We start from the raw sequence: 20,016 nt of genomic DNA on the forward strand, positions 1-20,016 counted from the left end.
GTGGGTTTATAAAAGGGCCGAGAGGAACGTGGGCATTGTCATCGTATGCCAGTACCCATCTCTGGTGACTGGCCCGCCACGAGCAGCCCCCACTCCCGTCCCCACTTAAAACAAAATTCATTTTCAAAAAATTTACCAGGAGGAAAAAGCGGCCAAAACCACCAAAAGTGATCGACAAAGAGACAATCCTCTCAAATTCAGCAACGGACTGCTGAAAAGAATCGATCTGGCAATAAAAATAGATCCTTGAGGAGATGTTCAGGCATGTTGGGCCAAACTGGTTACCCTGCTTCTCGCAGTCTGGTTCCTCCACGTCTATCTCTGTTTTACTTTGGCAAGTGACGTTACCATGGTTACAGTGAAAGGTAAACCTGAATGGCCTGTCAGTCGATCACTGATTTCAACAAGGTTTCCACTGTCAAGTTCTGCTTTTCTTAAAGAGGTGCCAGCACACGTGACGCACGCACGCCAGCAAAATAAAAAAATAATAATTCGGACCGCACCGAGAACTGCACACTTACGCTGCAGGTCGTGCATGTTCAGTTGTGCCTCAGGGCAAGCGGCGCTCAGTCCGCAAACGCACGCCTCTCTGCTAAAATCCATCGGACGGCGGGCGCCGAGCTGCTGTTCCGGTTCCGCGCCGGCTGAGCAGTTTATTCCGGTCTGTTCGCGTCAGGTCAGGTCACGTCACGTCACGTCAAGTGCAACGTGCGGCGGCGCCGAGCGACAGAATCCAGGTAATCCACGGCATGAACAGGTGGGGCGACGTGACTGCGGCTAAGTGTCCCGCTTCTGGCCGGGGGGGGGGGTTGCCTGCGGGAGGTGGCCTCTGGCTAATGAGTCTCGGAGCGTCTCTCACAACACCTCACTCTTCCTCGCCCCCTCCCGGCTCACCGGCTCAGTCTCATGATTAACTTGCTCAGGTTCAAATATTTGCTGAGCTGGGCACTCTGCGTTTGGCATTGGGGGTGGGGCGGGGGGGGTGTGTGTCTGGAGAGAAGGATGGGGGGGTCGGAGTCAGTCCCACAGGAAGCACCCCGACAAGCAGCGCTCTGTGCCGCCTGGTGGCCCCCCCCGGCCTTGTAGCCAAGCAAATTTAAGTGGGCCTTTCACCCACAGGCTTAAAATAGAGCTGTAACTGGGAGCGGGCACGCTCACACAGACATTATACACACACACACACACACACACACACACACACACACACGCGCCAATTCCCACCGGCACCAACAGAAATATACGGCACACTCACGCACAACTAAACATGTGGATGTCCCACCACGCAAGATCAAAAATGCAACCGACTCCTCTGTGTCCTCTGCAGACATGCTCGCGTTTGTAAAGGAGGGGGTCGGTGTGGGAGATGGTGAGAACGTGTTCGCCGGGGATTACAGAAAAGTGGGCTGGGAGTTAGACGCTCGCCAATGAAACCAGAACACCACAAAGTCACAGGTTCGAACCCCACATACTCCCAATGTGTCCCTGAGCAAGACACCTAAACTCGGCCAGGTTGCTCCAGGGGGGGGGACTGTCCCTGTAACTACTGATTGTAAGATGTCTGCTACAGGCCAAAAACTCCAATGATGACTAATCACCACAACGGGCCCACTAATACCCCATACACAAAAGAAACTGTACAGGCAGATGAAAAAATGTCTTAACATGTGACAATCTATCAGTATTTGGATACGGGACAAAACGTCGAAAATGGGACACACACACAAACCTTATCCATGAGCTTCTGAGGTAATAAGGAAGCCCTGGTCAATCCTTATGTCGAAACGCAGGCGTTAACACATAATCTGTGTCCTCTTTCACAACCTGACCTACATGAGAGCGCTCAGTGCTGACGTGTGACAGGCAGCACCGCGGCTGCCTGCAACACGCTGCTGGTTAACTATGACGCTATCGGCGAAGGCCGCAGACAAATTCTGATGTGTTCCTCTCAGTTGGTATGAACACACTGTACACAGGAAGATGCAGCCTACAGACTTCGCTTACTATCAGAACCCTGAGGCAGCCTCAGCCTTCTCCACCAAAGCAGGTTGGGGGCTGCTTTTAGAACGTTTGACAGCTAGCTATATGGCTCTGAACCAGGAAAACTGGTTCCAGTGTAGCATTAGCACTTTGCTGGTCAACAAACAATCACTTCATCATATGTTGTAAATGCACAAAAAAGAACTAATGTAGTAGGAGAATGATCATAAACACCTAATCCTGTCCATCTGAGTGAAGTACTGACGTGGCACTGCAGTCTCTCTAGCCGGTGGAAGATGGTTAGTAGCCACTGGGTGGTAGTAGGCTACCCTAGTGGGTAACACACTCACCTATGAACCAGAAGACCCAGGGTCAAATCCCACTTACTACCATTGTGTCCCTGAGCAAGACACTTAACCCTGAGTTGCTCCAGGGGGGCAACTGTAACTACTGATTGTAAGTTGCTCTGGATAAGTGTGTGATAAATGCTGCAAATGTTATTCAGCTCTGAACCTGCACTGTTCACAAGCCCACCATTGCGGCTCTGGGCTGGTGGGAAAAGGGCTATCGGTGTGTGTGTGTGAGGGAAGAGAGCGAAAAGGAGAATATGAAAGATGAAAGTTACATTTCTGCTGAAGCAGGACATCTATATATGGCTGCTAATAATAGCTGCATGTTCTGTATGATTTGCGGTTCCTGATGCAACCGGCTCTTCCTCTCTCTCGCTGCTGGGACATGTGGTGTGGCAAAGTACAGCTCTCTCTCAGCTTACGCAAGAAACAAAACGGTACCTAACGACCGACAAACACCAACACCACGCTGCGTTCTTACCTGGAGCTGCCTGGCTGTCACCCCACTCACTGTTCACCAGAACCTCAATGATCCTGACGTGGGAATCAGGGCTGGGTTCGCAGCTGCAATGAAGAGAAGGGCAGGAGGTCAAACTCAGGCTTTCAGACAGTGCGTGTGTGTCTGTGTATGTGTGGTGTGTGTGGGCTGGCAGCACAAGGCTTAGAGCATCACACTGCAGCGGCAGAGCACAGTGTGTGTGGAAACAGTGGCCGTGTCACCATGTGGTTAATGTGACATTCTCTGCTGCCATATTGTGGGTATTTATAGCTATATTTAGGTTTGTACTAATCTAGTGTGTAAAATATATAAATAAAACCCTCACCATGGCACTAAAGAGCAAGTATATTTAGCTCAAGTCACAGCATTTAGGAACCCACTGCATCACTGTTACAAACGCCATCAGTTGCTCCATCCGAGCAAGCGTACAACACGCCGATTATCTCTGAAACGCGGCATGCAGATCGCTGGGTGTGTACGCGCCCACCTGGTGGCGTGCTGTCTGAAGAGCAGCGGGCTGAAGATCTCGCCCAGCATGCGGGCGCTCAGCAGGTTGCGGGCCGAGCTCTGGCAGATGCGGGCAAAGTGGCGCAGCAGGCTGAGCAGTGTGAGCCAGTGCTGTGGGGGGACGGCTGGGGACTGCAGCACCCGCCGCAGGAGTTGGGCACATTCGTCTGAGCTCTGCGCCTCTGCAGGGTGAGACAGAGGGGGGTGGTTACAGACAAACAGATGCACATGATTTTGGGATGTGATGTTAAAAACCATTAAAAATAAATAAATGAAAATGTTTCAGAATATCTTTTTTTTTTTTTGACTGCACTGATGAGTTGAGCGGACCAAGGACAAGGTACACAGATGCAGCAGATAAAGATTTTTTTTTTCTGGTTCTCATTAACCACACGCATCCTGCCGTGGGCCATGTGACCCAGCGGTACATTCAACAGCAGAAGATGTGGAAAGCGAGCAAGAGAGAGAGAGAGAGAGAGAAAGAAGGGAGGAGGAGAAAGAGAGAAAAAAAAAAAAAAAAAAAACACACCTCTCGCTCTCAGGCAGAGAAGATATTTACACTTCCAGCGTACAGCTGTACCAGGACACTGTGTTCAATAGAGCACCAAGGGCAGATAGGTTCTCCACCTCCAATCATTAACCAGGAAATATACTGCTGAGCCCAGCAAAGGCTGAACCGCCATGGGCGGCATGTACAAATTAATGTTGATTTTATTTATTTATTTTTTCCCCCCAGCTTAGGGACATAAGAAAACCACGCATGCACAGACACAAAAGGCGGCTAACATTCAGCTACGTCATTATCTGCCGGCTCCAGTGTTGCGTTTCCAGAAAGCCGCGGTAAAACGGCAGGCAGCGGAGAACGGGAAGGATTATGGTTCTCAGAAGCGCACGGCTGTCACGCCGTTCTAAAGGCCAACGGAGCAGATGACACGATGACATGGCACCAGTGGTGACGGCCGCTATGTAACAAAACCCCAAATAAGCGGCGCCACCCTGTGGCATACATGGCAAGGTGCATGCCAAGACTTGAGTTTTTCTTGGTTTATTACAATATAAAAGTTTGAGAAATATAATATACTTAGTGTACTGAGTGAAACCATCACACACATACATACAGAATAAATACGAATTTTACGCATGTGGTAATGAAACTGCTTGAAGATTCTGTAAGAAGGCTTCTGAAATCATGAAATGATTATTACTATTAAACAGTGCCTTCAAGCAGATGATAAATAAATAATAAATAAATAAAACCTTGTAATATTGCCAATAAATTTCGCCCTACTTTTGAATCCTATTAAACATAATAGGAGCAAATAAAATGTTCTCTTAAATGTTCTATTATTAGCATTATAAAGCCCTAAAGAACAGTTTGCTCTGGCGAAGGGCTCAGTTTGACAAATTGAACAGAACGGCTGAACGACCAGCATTTATCCCCGAGCCAAGAACCCATTATTTAAATCAGAGCCTCATTACAGTGCTTAGTCACCAGACGTGCATTTCACAGAGTGAACTAGAGAGAAGCTCGGCATTTACCTTTGGTGATGTGTACCATTTCACTGTAGACGGAGCTGGGGATGACTGGCTGTGGCAAGTCCTGCAAGTACCGCCTCAGACCATCACACAACGCCTGCAGATCAAACTGCTCCAGGTCCACCACGGGAGCGTCTGATAAAAAAACCAAAAAAAAAACCCAATCGACTCACAGTCAGCATGCACATCCAGTCTTGCTAATTGCTATTGAGGATGACGTTTGCTCACCACTGTCAAAGCACTGCCGGACCTCCAGTCCTCCTCCAGCGGTGAATGTGCGGTAGAGCGTTGGGTTATCCAGACCTGCAGACGATGTGGAATAAGGAGTTTGGTGTTACCGCTACACCATTTAAAACAAGAACGTGTCCATCAGAGGCCAAGTTGTGCCAGAACCCACCTTTCCTCTCTACAGCCTCCATCAGTCTGAGCAGCATGGGTGGGGTGACCTCGGGTGGCGCAAACTGCTCTGTGAGATCGAGCAGTGTGGTGACTGGAGAGAAGAAAATAGAAGGTGTATGAGCGACTGCTGCGTGTCAGACGGCAGAAGACAACGGCGTCTCCGCCAAAAAGTGCAGGAGCCGCCGCCCGCACCCCTCCTCAAACTTAGTGAGTCACTCGCTAAATCCAGACGATGGCACCGCGCTGGGACAGGAAGGGCGCACACGCCGGGTTCCTCTCTCCTCGCCCATGCAAAACCGAGGTATGAACGTTCGGGAGAATCCGAGCTGGTTGGGGTGCCAGCGGTGGCGTGACGGGCTGAGACGGAGCACAAGCGAGGGACTCACGAAAGGGGGAAGTGCGGAGCAGTAGGAGGCCATTAACGTAGCACTAGGGCCCAAGGCAGGAGGGCTAAGAAAACAAGCTGCTAACACGCCGGCCCGGCTACACGCCTCTGATCTCCACGGCCAGGTGTGGATCTGAAAGAGCGGCGAGACCGACCCGGCTTCGTCTGGCTTCACTGAAGTGGTGTGGTTTAAAAAAAAAAAAAAAAAAAAAAGGACCACTTGCCTGAAAGGGCCGACTGTAACACTGTTTTTATTCAGACTGCGAGTCTATCATGAATGGAAGCCCTTTACTTCTGCTTTTTAAGTCTAGGACCCTTATATATATATATATATAAATAAATCTAACGAAAGGAAAAATAAAAATTTTTTCACCGGACTGAAAAGACTTCTCCCATCACTTTTGACTGTAGTCCTGACTGAAAGGGGTCTAACGTGAGGGGTCCACCAAAATCTGCCCATCTCATTCACTCACACACACTTGTTACAGCAGTCATAACCGTCATGAGGTCTGAGCAGTCAATTTCTACGAAGCCAGATTAGTCAAGTGGAAGGCGGGGATTTCCTCATATAGAGATCTGGAAGCCTGGGGAGCTTCACCCCTTTGCCCCAGACACCCTACACTGCTGCTGGTCACTTCTGAGAACCCCAATTCACCAGCCTCCCTAAAATTATCCAAGCTGATATTTTAAAGGCCCCACAGGGGCCCAGAGTGGTCGTTGCACTGGCTCCCGGGCAAATCTCCCCAAATGGGGCTCTCCAACACACAGGAGGGGAAAATGGAACACGAAACATACACGTTATATTCTTATACTTAGATTCTCTGATGTTTTTTTGCGGGACAAGTTCATCGTGTTGAAGAAAGACACGCGGTTGTTGGGGTAAGATTGAGTTTCTTCTCAGTATCACTTTGGGAGGTTTGGTGGGGGGGTATTGGGTGACTGGAAGGAGGGTGGCCTGACAGGTTGAGTGGTGTGAAGTTTTTCCTCAGAAAGCCGCCAGCAAATGCTGCCCCCAAATGTCTAAGGGATGGGGGGGGGACAGCGAGTTGAAAAGGGGTAAAGAGGAATCGTTAATCGTCTCAGTACCGCCTCTCCAGGAACTGCTATCAGTAACCTAATAGGGGAGAGACCAAAAAAAAAAAGATACATGATTTGGTGATATTTTTCCAGTATACTGCTATCTAGTATCTAGATACTAAAGTTTAAGTTGATCCCTTAAACCTACATCTAGTGGGAGCAACTGAAAACTATAAAAACATTGTTTTTTGTAACATTTTAGTAAACCAGTTATACATTCATCATGACCATATTGTAGAGAACAGTCGTGCGATGTATGGAGTGTCACGAAACCAACAGTACTGTGAAAGATTTATTTATGGGCTTGATTGTATTGTGGTATTCTGTTCAATAATAACTCCACATCCCTTCACTCATCAGTCGCCATGGCCCCTCCCCCAAAGCCAAACCAACCCACAGCTTTTTAGATCAAGGTGGAAGCAATTAAAAACAATATCACCGCAAGATAATGAGAGGCTATACTCACAGCAGAAAAATTAGGGTTTATCAGAACACACCCTATTTGTTTCACATGCAGGACACGGCACACCACCTCACAGGCAACCAAAAAAAAAAAAAAAAAACCTCCAGCACAAGGGAGTCTGAGCATAGCCAATCAAATGAGCTGCTCCAACTCCAGTTACCCTAGCAACACGTGGAGGAAAGAGGGCCCCCACAGGCGAACCTGCACAAGGCCTGAGAGTTTGGCAGCCCTCCCTGCCCTATCCCAGAAGGCCTCAGTCAACCGCAGATTGGGGAAGTCGGCGCAGCTGCCACGGAGGAACAGTCTCCAGTTGATGCGCAACGTCTGAACCGGCTGAACTGCAGTCTGCGGCCGGCGCGCAGGTTAACGCAGGCCTAAAGATAGCCGCCGGGGCTGGATAAAATTAGGGGTGCAGCTCCTCTGCGCCGCACCATGCCACTGTGCTGTTCATTGTTAAACACTTGTCTGGAGCAAAAAAAAAAAAAAAGTTAGGTTTTCAAGCGCAGAGGCGAAGGTGCTCATCATGCTGCAGCTAACGCCTTTTTTCTAAACATAACTGGTAATTTGGGCTGTTAAAATGTATGAGCAAAAAAAAAAATATTTCAAAGCCTGACTGTGCAGTGGCATGGGCTGCAAAGATGGCACAACTTTGTCTGCACTTTAAATTTTGCACAAAAAAAAAAAAAAATCTAAGGCAAGTACGGCCAAAAAAATGACCATATATCTCCCCCTAGAGGTTAGAAGGTGCAAAACCAGTTAATATTGCCAGGAGAGTTTATGCTTAAGTGTGGTTACATTTACATTACATTTACGGCATTTATGAGACGCCCTTATCCAGCGACTTACAATCAGTAGTTACAGGGACAGTCCCCCCCCTGGAGCAACTTAGGGTTAAGTGTCTTGCTCAGGGACACAATGGTAGTAAGTGGGATTTGAACCTGGATCTTCTGGTTCATAGGCGAGTGTGTTACCCACTAGGCTACAACCACCTTTTTCCCAAGGTTTTCAACGCAATTTTTAAAAAAAAATATTGTAGTCTAACGTCTGTCCTGAGATTAGCCCCAATGCTACGTTCTGAGAGAACAAGTTGATACATGACTGCAGAGGGGCAAAAATGAGAGTAGCAAACGAAAAATATACAAACACGTAAATAATTAAATTCAGAAGCGGCAGGAGACTGACCACCTTCCACCAGCACCACTGCCCGAGCTGCAGCCTCCCGTTCTCACCGGAGGAACTATTGTCTAAGCCAGGCCTGAAAGATGAGGACCCATTGTTGAGCCGCACAGAGGAAGCCTTCTCACTGACGCAGGAGGGATCCGCACGTACGAGACTGTGGTTACAATCTCTAGTGGATGGCCGGGGGTTTGAAAAGGTGCTCGCATTTCAGATTTCACTCACCTCTCCGCCGCTCTCTCTCTCTCTCTCTCCCCCGAGCGCTGCGGTAATCCCGGGTGCAGACATGCTCGGCCTGCAGTAAGAGGCTTTGCCGGTTCAGGGCTCAGCCTCTGGAGGCAGCGGGTAATGAGAAGCACATGTGCACGCTCTCACGCACAGCGCCCCGTAAAACCCACCCCTTACTGGAACCGATTGAGGGGCCTTTAAACGAGAAAATCTAATTACAGCGTGCGTCGATTTTTACGTTACCTCAAATTAAGCTTAGTGAGGGGTTGGCTCCCCCCCCGGTTCTTGCATGTGCGTTATGATGGCATGCGACACAAACACGCATCGTACACCCACAAACCGCTTTCACTTTGAGCCTCTGCATGTCCAAAGGCTGGGCTCCTCTGGGAATGATTTAACAGGTCCTGATCCATATTATGCAACCGCAACGTTTCATGTGCGAGACCCCTGCCACGAAAACGGGGTCACATCAAGGGAAGTCCCCCCCCCCCCCACGACCAAACAACCAAATGAATTCTGCCCAGCGGGCCAGGCCAAGGCTGTCTCACGCAGCTGGGCTGCCGTGGCTGTGCAGGCAGCCATTTGCCACCGGCGCCGCCCGCACCGCGGCCCCCAGCTGCTGGGACGCGACGCCGGGGACAAGCGTCCTGATTCAAAGACGTCTGCTGGTCGCAACCTGCCACAGTTGACTGTACAGTTCAGGCAGAGGGGGAAAATGCCATTTCCTGGTGAGAAGCAGGCAGGAATTCGGCTTTGGAGGGGAGAAAGACGGGGGAAAATGCCTCAGTGCAGCAGATGTTTGCCCGCGTGCTTAAGAGGCCCCAGAAAGGAGCGTGCAACATTATCTCAGGCAGCAGCTATGCAACATGGCAGCATGTTCCCCCTTGCTATACTTCCACCAAAAGCCGCCACTACTGGTTCCCATTCGTTTTTTTTTTTTTTTTCCCACCGCCGTGACTAAGGGCACGGTTCAGAACTTCCAAACGTCTTTCCACAAATGCGGCTCTGAGAGCATTTCGGGATCAGGGCGGATGCTGCAGAGAGAATAACGTCATTTTTGAACGGAGGCCTCGGACCAGGCCGTTCCCATGCTGCACTTTCGGAACTTTAAATACGCACTCAAGGAAATGCAGCACGAACGAACGCACGCATTTCTTTTTTTTTTTTTTAAACTAAAACTTTTTATGTGGGAAACCTGTAAAGACTGATCATGATTTACAGAACGCAGGGAAGGGGAACAAGTGAACAAACACACACACACACACACACACACACACACAAGGTATCAAGTTTCCTTGCACGTAGACTTCGCAGATGCTTGCAAGAAGCAACCAGTTCTTGTCCCAACAGACCAGATGTGTTATATTTAGTCCACTGTACAGTTCGTTCTGCTAACAATGAGTCCCAAATGAATCACGCATTTGTGCAAAATCACCACCTGCACTTCTATATCCAAGGTGAACTATGACCCCCGCATCTTTAGTGTGTCACAGATAGAAAAGAGCATTCTTCCACATATTATAGCAGTGTTCTGCGGTTCACGTGTGCTCGCTAGACAGTACCTATGACGTCGTAATAACAACCTGTGAACGGTGGCGAGCGGTTACGATACTTTGCATAAGCTAACGGCCCGTGGCAACGTCAGCAAGGCTGGTTAGGGGCGGAGGCCCGAGTGCCTGGGAAAACCAGTGCCGTCGGATAGGGTTTCAGTAGACCTTCCCATGTTCTCCTTCGCAGCTGCAATGAACATGGCTATCAGAGATCAAAACCTGTTCTATCCAGTGCTGGCTCTGCTGCCTTAGGAAAGGAAGAGGGGGGGGGGAATGCTCCTTGTCACAGTCTGGGTCCAAATATTCCTGCTTTGAAATGTGGACAGATTAAGAACGCGATGTTAATTGTCATGAGAAATGCTCATACTGTAACAGTGAATGAATTCTGGAGAGTTCTCAGAAGAAAAGAAAAAAAAAAAGGTTCACAAGCAGGGAAGGGCTGCTGGTTCCACATCTGCTGGTCTGAAACCAACCCCCATGGCTTAAAGAAAGAACGAGGGCGCAGGAGTGAGCCCATGGAGGAGGAGCGGAGGCCCCTTTTCTCCTCTGCTCTTTCACCCCCTGCTTTCCCCTCACATTCTCATACTCTCCTTCCATGGCCGACCCCAAGAACATTAGCAAAACATTTCGTAAAAGAAAAAAGGTGCCTGGGCCTTGCCAAGGAGAAAGGGATAGAACTGGCGGGGAGGGAGGGATCTGCCAAATCCTTCAGCGGAGGCCCATAAATCACAGGCGCTCTGAAGCTCCAGCTCAGCCGGCAGTCACAGCACCCTGGGTCTCTGGGCCCGTTGGTGTCTCAGACATGGGGGCTATTCTTCCTCCGGCTCACGCTCGAACCCACAAGCTCCACTGAGAAGCGCCCAATGGCTCATCAGACACCAATCACTACAAACATCTGGAAGAAAAGCAACATCTGATGGCCGGACTGCAAAACCTGAGCTGACTGGTACCAGGAAGCCAAACAGACTTTCGCAGAAAAGCAGAAGTTTAGGGAACTTCTTGATGGAATGGGGGAAATAAAAAAAAAAAAAAAAGGGTTTACTGCAGAAGCAAAAAAGATCAGACAAAAAGTAAATAGCGGGGGAAAAAACAACACATATTAAGTGCACATTTATTCACCAGTTCCCCTATCCATGTTTTTTGAGTTCTAGCTAATGTAACCCAAGCTGGGTCAGCACCAGGTGCGGCCGCTCCACAACGTGCCGGGAACTGAAACTCGGCCAACTGAATTGTCTTCTATGGCTGGTTAGCATTCAGCCGGGGCTAACACATACCGCCGCTGTTATCAAGGCAGCAATTGTAGTCGGCCTGAGCCCCGCACCACCCCAACACTCATCACATGCACACTGCGGAGCTGATGGAAATGGGTCCAACCTGACACCACACGCAAAACAAAACAGCCCTTATGTACCATTTCAGTGGGAAATGGAACGCCTTTTCTCGCCTAGGCCAGGCGCTAGAGGTGTCTGCGTGCTGCATTTTGCCACGAGTCTTCTGTCCGAATAATACGGTGCCATCGAGCCCTTCTTAGGAGCTTCTGAGAGATGACCCGTTGCCTTCATCCTTAATTGTGTTCTGAGCAGCGAGGCTGTAAAACGACTCCAGATTCCATGGCAACAGCCTAGGTCCAGATGTGAGAGCGACGTGCATTGGCTGAAAGTGCTGACGCACGCCTCTGGTTGCTAGCTGAGCACGGGAAACAGCACGGCCCAATCGTTTATCGCCTCTGGTGGGAGCATGAATTGGGCGAACCACGTGCAGCTTTAGACTCAGTTCGGAAACTAAACAGAAATCCACACCACAGGCACTGCAGTTCATCCACGAAATAACAGGAGCAGCAGCCTGCACCCCAGACGAAAAAAGCTGTTACTAGCGTGCCTTTGTACAGCTCAGTGGCGTCTGAGCATGAAGGCTGTTATTAAAGCCCGACGGGCCCTGAAGACGGAGGTGTGCATTTTTCTTTAAACCAGTTCTTCTGTAATAACCCAAAGGTGCCAGAATGGTGCAAAAAAAAAAAAAAAAAAAAACTTAATGCACCGTTTGCTTCTCCTAGACGACGAGTTCTAAAGCAGGACACAAAGAAAACTAAATAAATAAATAATTTTAGTGCAAATGTTTGTCTGGGGTGCCAGGCGCGAAAGATGGAAAAACCCATTTCAACATCTCTGAGGGAGCATCACAAGGCTTTCCGGGCTGCCTGACAAGCTGATCTAATAACACAAAGGGTTTCTGACAGAGGCCCATTCTGTTCCTCTCATCATACAGACACGAGGAACAACTTACTTCTGGGAAGAAAAAAAAAAAAAAAAAAAAAAGTACTGCAAGGGACATGTAATTACACTATATACATAGGATACACTCCACTCACCCTGCTCACCGTCCGAGTCAGGCTTGGACTGACTTCCTGGGGCGACTGGGAGAGGTCTGGGTGGCCTCGGTTTGGGGGTTGGCGGCGAGATCTTCCTTCTCCCAATAAACTCTACATAGGTTCCTGGGAAGTCTCCTTTCTCCTGTGTGGTCTCGTTGAAGCCAGGTAACCACCCAATGTCTTCGGGCTTCTCTTCCAAACCCTCAGTGTAGCCAAGGGCTAACAGGGCACCTTTGCTCACTATTAAAATGTCTCCGACGTGCAGGTCAATGTCCTCCTCCCTTTCCTTCTTATAGTCATAAAGAGCACGGTATTGATATCCCTCGGCACTCGTCATGATATCACAGATTCGTTAGGTGTTTCCCAACAGAAAACAGTCCTGGGAAATGCAGTTTATTTTAACACAGCAGTCCTTCGAAGTCTGTGTTATGGACCAGGTAGACTGTGACCGTGAAATGTACGAAACGTACTCCGGTGCTACTCGTAAGGTTCTGTTCTGCGCTCAGGTCATACTAATAGTCCAGCGTTCCACCGCACCCTCAAGGTGCTCCAGACCGAGAGATCCCATTTGCACAAGGCCTGCGGCAGAGGCCGAGCGAATGCGTCGGCAACCTGCAAGACAGAGGAGAAGCCATTTTATACACAGCGTCTTCGGGGAAAGTTCTATGCACAGACAAAGTACATGTAAGAAAAGAAAATAGCAGTTTCATTATACTATTCATTATACTATTAAACACAGATATTATTTGATGCGGTAAATGCAGAATTTTACATTGTCATATAAAACCCCTACCAAAAAGCAATATACCTTGCAGATATTCTAAATGGAATGGCCATCTTTAGATTTAATTATAAACATATACATCTAAACACTTAAAATATACTGACACATTTTACAGACATACACGATTACAGAAAGATAAAATTACTTCCAACAACTCAAAATATTAATTACATGAACCTGTCGCAATGCAAAATTAATTTACAGGTGCCAAACGAATACGTTGCCTGATGTATTTTATTCATTTAAAAGCAAATTAGTTTAGAAACCACACTGGAGAGGGCATAATTCTGCTGTCCTGAACTGTACAAATACTCTCAGCGGAAAGTTGTTTAAATAAAAAAAAAGTGTGAAGTCCCGCAGGGGAATTAGCCCCACCGGCTAACGGAGCTAAAGCGGCTAACAGCTCCGCAGCCCGAAGCCGGAGCGAGAACAATGAACAGCGGAAACCTCGGACACTCGCGGCGGCTTTAGACAGACGAGCGTCACAATACGACACATGGAGACAGATGAGCGTTAGTTTTATGCACATTCGGTGTGAATATGTATATAAAAAAGTAAGGTTTTTTTTTTTTCTAATTCGGCGAACATTCCTTTACTGTAAGAAACCACAATAAGCAGGCAACCTGCCGAATAACTGGAACTTCAGATGCGCTAAAAACTCGCCTGTGCACCGCCGAATACTTCCCCCGCGGAGTAACTCGACCTGCTCGCCGCTGTTTTAGCTACACGCCGAGTTATGAAGGCTACTCGGCTAGCCGTGCGGTTAGCTCGCTTACTTGAGAAGGGGCCCAGCGAAAAGCAGAAGCGACGCGCGTCCCTTCCTTCCCCGCGACGCCGCTGCAGCCTGGACGCGACGTGCTTTTCCCACCGGAGGAAGGAGTTTCAGTAAAAAAACAAGAACAAAACAGCAACGAAAGTCCCCCCCCCGCCCGGCGTAAGCTGGGGACGCTCCGCCGTAATTCGGGGCAGCGCTCGCAACTCTATCCCGACGCTGGACGCGACAGACGCGGCAGTAAGTTGCGCGGCTCGTACGCGCTCGGTTTACTCCGCCGACTCCGCCCGACCGTACCGCGAGCCAGACAGGGGGCTGGGCGCTCCGGTCGGCCACAGCCACGTCCGTCAGGTGACGTCACCGCGCCGCTCGCCCCGCCCCCGCCCGTTAACATGTCTGCGCGGTGCCTGTGAATGGCCGCGGTCTGGCCTGCGAAACACCCACATCGGTTACATAATTCCAACGTGAGGGGAGCCTCTCGTCGTTCAGAGTTTTACATGGGCTGCATCAGGAGTTGATAAGCCACCATTTATTACTGCAGTAAGCAATAATGGCTAGTTTTTACTGGTCAACCCGGTCAAATGGCCACTGAAATTCCAGCTTATAAACATTTGGTTATTATTTCTGTTACGCTACTCAGTCCAAATTTAAAATATAATTATGGCAATATAGTACAAGAACTGTCTAGTAACTGTCTAGCAACAACAAAAAAAGAATAGTCAGCCTCAACATTTCTGAAATAGTCCTGAAAGACCCTTGAATGGGTAAAACGCTGGACACGTGTTTCACAAATTTCCTCTTAATGCCAAATATCAGATTCACGCAATTCTATCAAAGTGCATTTGGAAAACATGAAATTGACAATGAACATTCAGTAGATGTTTTGGGGTTTTTTTTTCTATAACTCGTGCCTTTCAGAAATAGTTAGGTCTAAATTGTATTCCTTATTTTAACCAAGCTAATTTAGTAATGTAATTTAAGAGAAGAGTTACTGAGCCACTGTCTAATTTCCATCATAACCTGCCAGGCACTAATCAGTACGAAGTACACAGTGAACCTTTGGAATACAAAATCTAAAGCACATGACTGTGAATGTGGGTGGCCAGATTGTATAGGAGGTCAGTGGACTGAATTGCCAAGGCAAGTACAGACATTCTGGCTGGCAGAAAGTATTGCACATGCCCTTTAGGCACATGGAAATCTCCTATCAGATCTGTGGTGAAGGGAGGATGAAACAATGCAAGGCGATAAGTCCACATTATTCAATGCTTAAAAAGAACAGGAGCAAACACGTGCTGAATGGGTGCTGTTTGCAGAGGAATAAATGTCCATTGTTTCATATATATTATTACCCCTGCTAGCTAATTATTTGATGTTTGCACTTTGTATTTGTGTGTTTTGTTCTTGTGTTTTATGGATTTTTTCATGGACACATTGAAGATGTATTCTGAAAGTGAAGATCCAAGCATCATTTGTGCAGTGTCAGAATGGGAGTAATGAGCAATGACCTGTCACTGGCAAAAGAAATAAAATTTGAACAACTAGACCATATAATCCCTGCATTCAGACAATTGATTAAAAACGAGATCCTACCCAGGAAAGCCATCTGTCATGTTATAATCTCTGTAAAACAACTTCAAATTATTGGTAAAATATAATGCAAATGTTATATGCTGTGTTTTAAAGTTGTGTTTTAAATAAGCAAATTTTAATAATCCTATTTTGCTTCAGACATTGGGGATAAAAGGATCGTATTTTTCATGGTATTGCACAGTTCTCTGTAATGTCTTAAATGCTTATTGCAAAATGCATAATTTCATTTATGCCATACATGTACTCTGCTACATGGTGTGGCACTTTTCTGTAATATAATATACGCATGACTGAAAACAGCATGAAATATGAACCTTGCAGTCTACAGTCATCCATGACCATAAATTAGTCATAAATGCATACTGTAAGAGCTGTCTTCTGATTAATAAAACAGTCCAGCTCCCCTGTCTCCCCTCCCCTAACTTTGACATTGGCTACAGTCCAACATCTGCCCACCATGACCAAATCATAATGTTACATAAAGAGGTTATTGAAATCTCTCCCGCGAGGCCTTGTCAATGAGACAATAAAACAGTGCAGATACTGTGTGGAAAAAAACGTGCATGAAACAGATCCATCTTTACACCCAGTTTGCCTTGTATGCACATTTGCAGGTGTGTTTAACAAGCAAGAAATTGTTTATCTTATGCAATTTTCAGTCTGCATTAAAGAGTTGGATTTGACTGTTTGCGGATACACATCATAAACTATTTTATGTACACAGCCATGAAAATATAGATAATAAGAAAATATAAAGTTAAATTAAAACTTCAGCTAGTAACCATAATTCATGTCATTTATATGTACCAAAGTTTTGAGAATGTCACAAATACTGGTTTTCACAAAGTTTACTGCTTTCATTTTTATTATGGAAATTTGCAAATACTCCAGAATATTATGAAGAGTGAGAGTGTTGACAAGCATAAGGCTGGAGATCACAGGTAAGGATATTGGGGTGGTAGTAGCCTAGTGGGTAACACCTGTGAACCAGAAGACCCAGGTTCAAATCCCGCTTACTACCATTGCGTCCCTGAGAAAGACACTTAACCCTAAGTTGCTCCAGGGGGGGACTGTCCCTGTAACTACTGATTGTAAATCGCTCTGGATAAGGGCGTCTGATAAATGCCGTAAATGTAAATGTACCCCACCCCCACGTGACCTGGCAGAACTGCGTGTAGCACTTGTGGAAGAGTGGAATGCATTGCCTCAGATATTGCTGCTACTAATCAGATTAATCAGATCATCAAGAACTTCAAGGAGAGAAGTTCAAGTGTTGTGAAGAAGGCTTCAGGGTGCCCAGGAAATGCCAGCAAGCGCCAGGAACGTCTCCTAAAGATGATTCAGCTGTGGGATCGGGGAGCCACTATTGCAGAGCTTGCTCAGGAATGGCAGGAGGCAGGTGTGAGTGGGGTAGTGGTGGCCTTTGGGGCAGTGGTGGAAGGTTAAGGAAGCGGCCCCATAATCAGAAGGTTGCCGGTTCGAATCCCGATCCGCCAAGGTGCCACTGAGGTGCCACTGAGCAAAAGCACCGTCCCCACACACTGCTCCCCGTGCGCCTATCATGGCTGCCCACTGCTCACTCAGGGTGATGGGTTGAATGCAAATTTCACTGTGTGCACTGTGCGCTGTGCTGCTCTGTGACAATCACTTCACTTTAAACTTTAAACACAGTGAGGTGAAGACTTTTGGAGGATGGCCTGTTGTCAAGAAAGGCAGCAAAGAAGCCACTTCTCTCCAAGAAAAACATCAAGGACAGTCTGATATTCTGCAAAAAGTACAGAGACTGTGGACAGTGGACTGTTGAGGACTGGGGTAAAGTCATTATCTCTGATGAAGCCCCATTTCAATTGTTTGGGGAATCTCGAAAAATTAATGTCCGTAGAAGAAAAGGGTGAATTGGACAGGTATTGAAAAAAAGGACCAACACTGCAAATATCGACTCTATCCATAAATGATATGTAATTGTCAATAAAAACCTTTGGAACTTATAAAATGCTTGTAATTATACTTCAATACACCACAGAATCAACTGGCAGCAGCCAACTTTGTGAAAACTAGTATTTGTGTCATTCTCCTTACTTTTGGTCATAACTGTATTATCTGGGTTCTATTTAATTCAATTATTTGGCCACAGAGACTGACAGAGAGTCTATAGAAAAATCCCCCGAGCTAATATTCTATTAGTTGTGGAGAACCGAATACCCATCCCATCCCAATTGTGCACAAAATCAGCTTGAAACACTTGGACCAAAATCTTTACCAAAGCACATCCATCCCAAACACTGTTCAGCCATAACATTAAAACGATGTGCCTAGTGTTGTATAGGTCCACTGCATGAAATAGCTCTGATTTGTCAAGGCATGGACTCCCCAAGACCTCTAATGGTGTCCTGTGCTGGTATCTGGCACAAGACATTAGCTACAGAGCCTAATAATCTGCAAGGTGGGCTCTTCATGGACTGTCTTGATTTTACAGTATGTCCCACAGATGCACAATCAGGTTGAAGATCTTTCACTCATTATCATTTTCCTGAATCTATTCTTGAACAAATTTTAACAGTATGACACTAAGGAAACTATCAGGAAATACTGACAGTCTGACAGAGGGTAAGTGATTTGCAAACATATTTTGGAAGACATAACATCTTCATGAATGTACCAGCAAAACATTTCCCTAGAGCATCACCCTGACCCAGCTGGCCTGCCTTCGTCCCTTAGCATTCGTGTGCCACCCCATGAGCCTTTCAATGTTTCAATGGTTAACTTTCCTTGGATACTCCATTATGAGAATGTCCCTCAAGACCTGTCACTTTGGATGCATCCTGTTCCACCCATCTAGTACCACAACCTGCCCTATGTGAGTCACACAGATCCATTCACTTCTCCGTTTTTCCAATTTCCTAAACATCAGCCTCAAGAACTTAATGTTCTCTTGATTTAGGTGTCGATGTTCCTCACTTCACCTGCCAGTAGTTTTAATGTTGAACGCTATACATGTCAGCTTCTGAAGTTACCTCTGTCTGACCTCTTTTCAAAATATACGGAACAGTTAACAGAACATTACACTGGCATTTCAGTGCTCGGAATGAAAATAAAAACGCTGTAGCCTTTTCCAGGGAGGAAACGTAGCAATTCACAAATTGTTTCACTTGGCAGGCGCCGACAGCATAAGATCATAGCCATTTATGTTATTCCATAAAAGTGACCACGGGGAGAGGGGCAACGTATTCTGTCTTAGATTAAATGAAGTTTGCCCAGGTTTTTCACCTTCAGGGGAGGGTTTTTAAGTTCATTGGCCTATGCTGGTGCCTGGCGCTGTAAGCTGTGCCCTAGTTACTCACAAACAATATGCTAAGATTTGTTATAGTGCAGCCCCTGCTTCATTGTGGCATATGTCTGGGGCCCACCAAAACGGGACCCTTCTTTATAATGCAAATCATTTACGAACATCACACTGAGAGACCACTAACAAGCATGTGGAGGAGGAGGAATTCAAAGGCCGCAGGATCCATGTACTTCAGCAGCCTCCACAGATACCATAAATAGCATAAAGTTCAAACCTGCAGGGAGAGTAATCGTGCCATTTTTTACTTTTAACTGAAATAATACCTTTGAGAGACACACAAACATACAGCAACACCAATAGAACTTATTTTAACACAATCTACTGATGAGAGCTGGTGCATTGTTTAAACCTGCAGCTGAACCAAATTCTACCAACCAAGGAAAGGTTTGGACATTACCATCCTACTTCACCCCCTTTTAATTATTGAACCATTCTGAAGTTATTATTTGGCATTATAATACATAAACGTTTGTTGTTTAGTTCTTTTTTTTTTAGCATTTATCATTTACTTTACTTTACTTTACTTTATTTAGCAGACGCTCTTATCCAAAGCGACTTACAAGAGGAAGACACCAGCAATTCTCGTTCGATTTCTATAGAATATTGAGTTTACAAACTAATAGCCCTGATAAATTATAATGTATTTATACATTTTTGTATTGTTTGTGCAATGTGTACGCATGTGCGTGTGTAAGTGTTAGATTTGTCTGTAATATTTTTTGAATAAGAGGGTTTTCACCTGCTTCTTAAAAGTGGTGATAGTCTCGGCTAGTCGTGTGGAGGAGGGCAGGTTGTTACACCAGCCAGGGACAACAATGGAGAACAGAGATGATTGGAATCGGAGACCCCGTGAAGAAGGAATTTTTAGTCTCCTTTCGTTTGCCGATCTGAGAGAGCGTGCAGGAGTGTATCTAGGTAGTAGTGTGTTGATGTAGGAGGGCGCAGTTCCATTTACAGCCCTGTAGGCAGCATCAAGGATTTGAACTCAATGCGAGCAGCTACCGGG

The 20,016-nt window shown here is 46.8% G+C and overlaps 1 protein-coding gene across 4 annotated transcripts in view; it reads right to left on the bottom strand.

The window, feature by feature from the left end:
- pik3r1 (phosphoinositide-3-kinase, regulatory subunit 1 (alpha)) overlaps window positions 1-20,016 on the bottom strand; it is a 40,645-nt gene that overhangs the window by 6,479 nt on the left and 14,150 nt on the right. The window contains exons 1-7 of one of the 4 annotated variants that reach the window (XM_028972576.1): window positions 14,076-14,359; window positions 12,525-13,127; window positions 5,267-5,359; window positions 5,098-5,172; window positions 4,873-5,004; window positions 3,314-3,515; window positions 2,809-2,891 (exon numbers count right to left, since the gene is read on the bottom strand). In XM_028972576.1, the coding sequence (XP_028828409.1) occupies window positions 2,809-2,891; window positions 3,314-3,515; window positions 4,873-5,004; window positions 5,098-5,172; window positions 5,267-5,359; window positions 12,525-12,852 (913 nt within the window). In that variant the 5' untranslated portion in view covers window positions 12,853-13,127; window positions 14,076-14,359. Of the gene's footprint in view, window positions 1-521; window positions 949-2,808; window positions 2,892-3,313; window positions 3,516-4,872; window positions 5,005-5,097; window positions 5,173-5,266; window positions 5,360-12,515; window positions 13,128-14,075; window positions 14,360-20,016 lie in introns of those variants that run through there. The other 3 variants (XM_028972574.1, XM_028972575.1, XM_028972577.1) reach the window with 3 other exon arrangements.

The sequence above is a fragment of the Denticeps clupeoides genome, chromosome 3, assembly GCF_900700375.1.
Source record: "Denticeps clupeoides chromosome 3, fDenClu1.1, whole genome shotgun sequence".
In the NCBI taxonomy this organism is placed as follows: domain Eukaryota; kingdom Metazoa; phylum Chordata; class Actinopteri; order Clupeiformes; family Denticipitidae; genus Denticeps; species Denticeps clupeoides.